This window comes from Olea europaea, unplaced genomic scaffold, assembly GCF_002742605.1.
Source record: "Olea europaea var. sylvestris unplaced genomic scaffold, O_europaea_v1 scaffold7856, whole genome shotgun sequence".
In the NCBI taxonomy this organism is placed as follows: Eukaryota; Viridiplantae; Streptophyta; class Magnoliopsida; order Lamiales; family Oleaceae; genus Olea; species Olea europaea.
Genome location: NW_019266281.1, coordinates 6,096 through 7,802, shown reverse-complemented (window position 1 = coordinate 7,802; position 1,707 = coordinate 6,096). Strand labels below are relative to the sequence as shown.

General features: G+C 36.0%; 1 protein-coding gene across 1 annotated transcript; it reads right to left on the bottom strand.

The window, feature by feature from the left end:
* Positions 1–65: 65 nt before the first annotated feature.
* LOC111391368 (salicylic acid-binding protein 2-like) lies at positions 66–1,445 on the bottom strand. Its single transcript, XM_023016565.1, has one exon. The coding sequence runs from the start codon at positions 1,359–1,361 to the stop codon at positions 984–986; it is 378 nt and encodes a 125-aa protein (XP_022872333.1). The 5' UTR covers positions 1,362–1,445; the 3' UTR covers positions 66–983.
* Between the last annotated feature and the right edge of the window lie 262 nt (positions 1,446–1,707).

The window sequence follows — 1,707 nt, the reverse complement described above, 5'->3', positions numbered from 1 at the left end:
AAAAAAATAAAAAAAAAAAAAAAAAAAAAAACGAAAACCCCAAACAGGTGCTGCCACAGCACCTGTTTTTTATCCCTTGAAGCTATTCTTGGCAGGATAGCTTTATCCTGTTTCGAAAGTGTAGCAAAACTCGTCATTCCACCATTCTTGAAACGTAGAAAAACGAATTTACTATCTCTTTAAATTAATAACAAAAAATGAAAAAGATAACAACTAAATTAAAAATAAAAGATATATTGCAGCAAAATTTTTGAATCTTCTCAAAATCAACAAACAAGTCTTATTCTCCAATACCCAATCCACCCCGCAACTCCCATCCAAGCCAACAACAACTAGTTGTCACCACCAACACTACCCCACAAATCAATCCTCCACCAACCAATCCCCTACCCCCTACTCAACTACACTCCTCCTCAAACTCACTCAATTTGTAACAAAAAATCTATCCCTACCGCACCAAATCAACGAGATGAGATTTGCTGCCCAATTTCACTGCTCAAATGGTTGTACATTAGATGAATTATTGACATGTCATCAATTTGATTGGTTAGTGATGGCATTAATGAGGGTAAATTTGAAATGATATATTAATTATTGATAACATCTCGATAATTTATTGTATGAACAGTCATTTGGATAGTAAAATTGAACAGCAAATCTCAACTCCAAATCAATATGATATTTCCAAGTTTCTTTAAACTAAGGTCTACTTGAGCATGACTGAGGGGATATATTACATACTAAACTTAAAATTATGAATGTATTTATCATAGCACCTTAATGGTGTGGTTTGGTCTCTTTTTTTTCTAAAGAATAGATTTTGTAATAGTGATTTTAAAATGTTTGGGGCTTTGAATTTACATGTAAATTTATTTTATCGGAAGAATGTTAGGTCGAAAATGAATTTGAAAAAAAAAAAAAAAGGTGAGCTTTTATATAATGGAGATCAATGAGGAATAATTTTTTTATTTTATTTTATATATTTATTTATTTTTTATTACCTGCTCCAAAACATAGGAGGGGCTGTTTTTGGAGTCCGGCATAATTGCATTCAAAAACACAGCCACCGCAATCTTCCCCGGGTACTTCTCCATGCCCACGGCGGCGCTCATTCCGCCACCACTATGTCCGATCAGTATCACCTTCTCATTCTCAGGAACTGAGGCCAAAAAGTCCAACAGAGGCGTTGTGTATTCAGACAATGAACGAACCTCCTCCAGTTTCTTTTCATTGACACCAGCGGCAGCCAAGTTGAGCGCCGTGAACCGGTGGCCAGCTGCCTCGATACGCGGCTTCAGCTTGTAATAAACCCAAGCTCCATGGCCTACACCATGCACTGCAACGAAATGTGCTTTTGGCATTATCGCTCCCAATAACTTATAATCAACTTTGAATTTTTCTTTCTTTTACTGAATCACTTGCAATTTTTCATTTTGTGCGGAGGTAATTTTATAGAGCTCGTGGCCTATGAATCATTAAAAAATCCAAATTTTTGTGTATGGTATATTCTTAGAGGTGTTTTTTAATGGAGCGCGAGGGGCACGAGTTGTCTTCTAGAGGGCGAGAGAGAGAGAGAGAAGAAAACAAAAAAATTAGAATATTCCATTAGTTTTTCAAAACTGAACGTCCAATGGAAACAGCTTCAAGGCCATTAAAAATAGAGTAAATTGCACCAAAGGTCCCAAAGCTTTCAAAAAAGTAGATGAT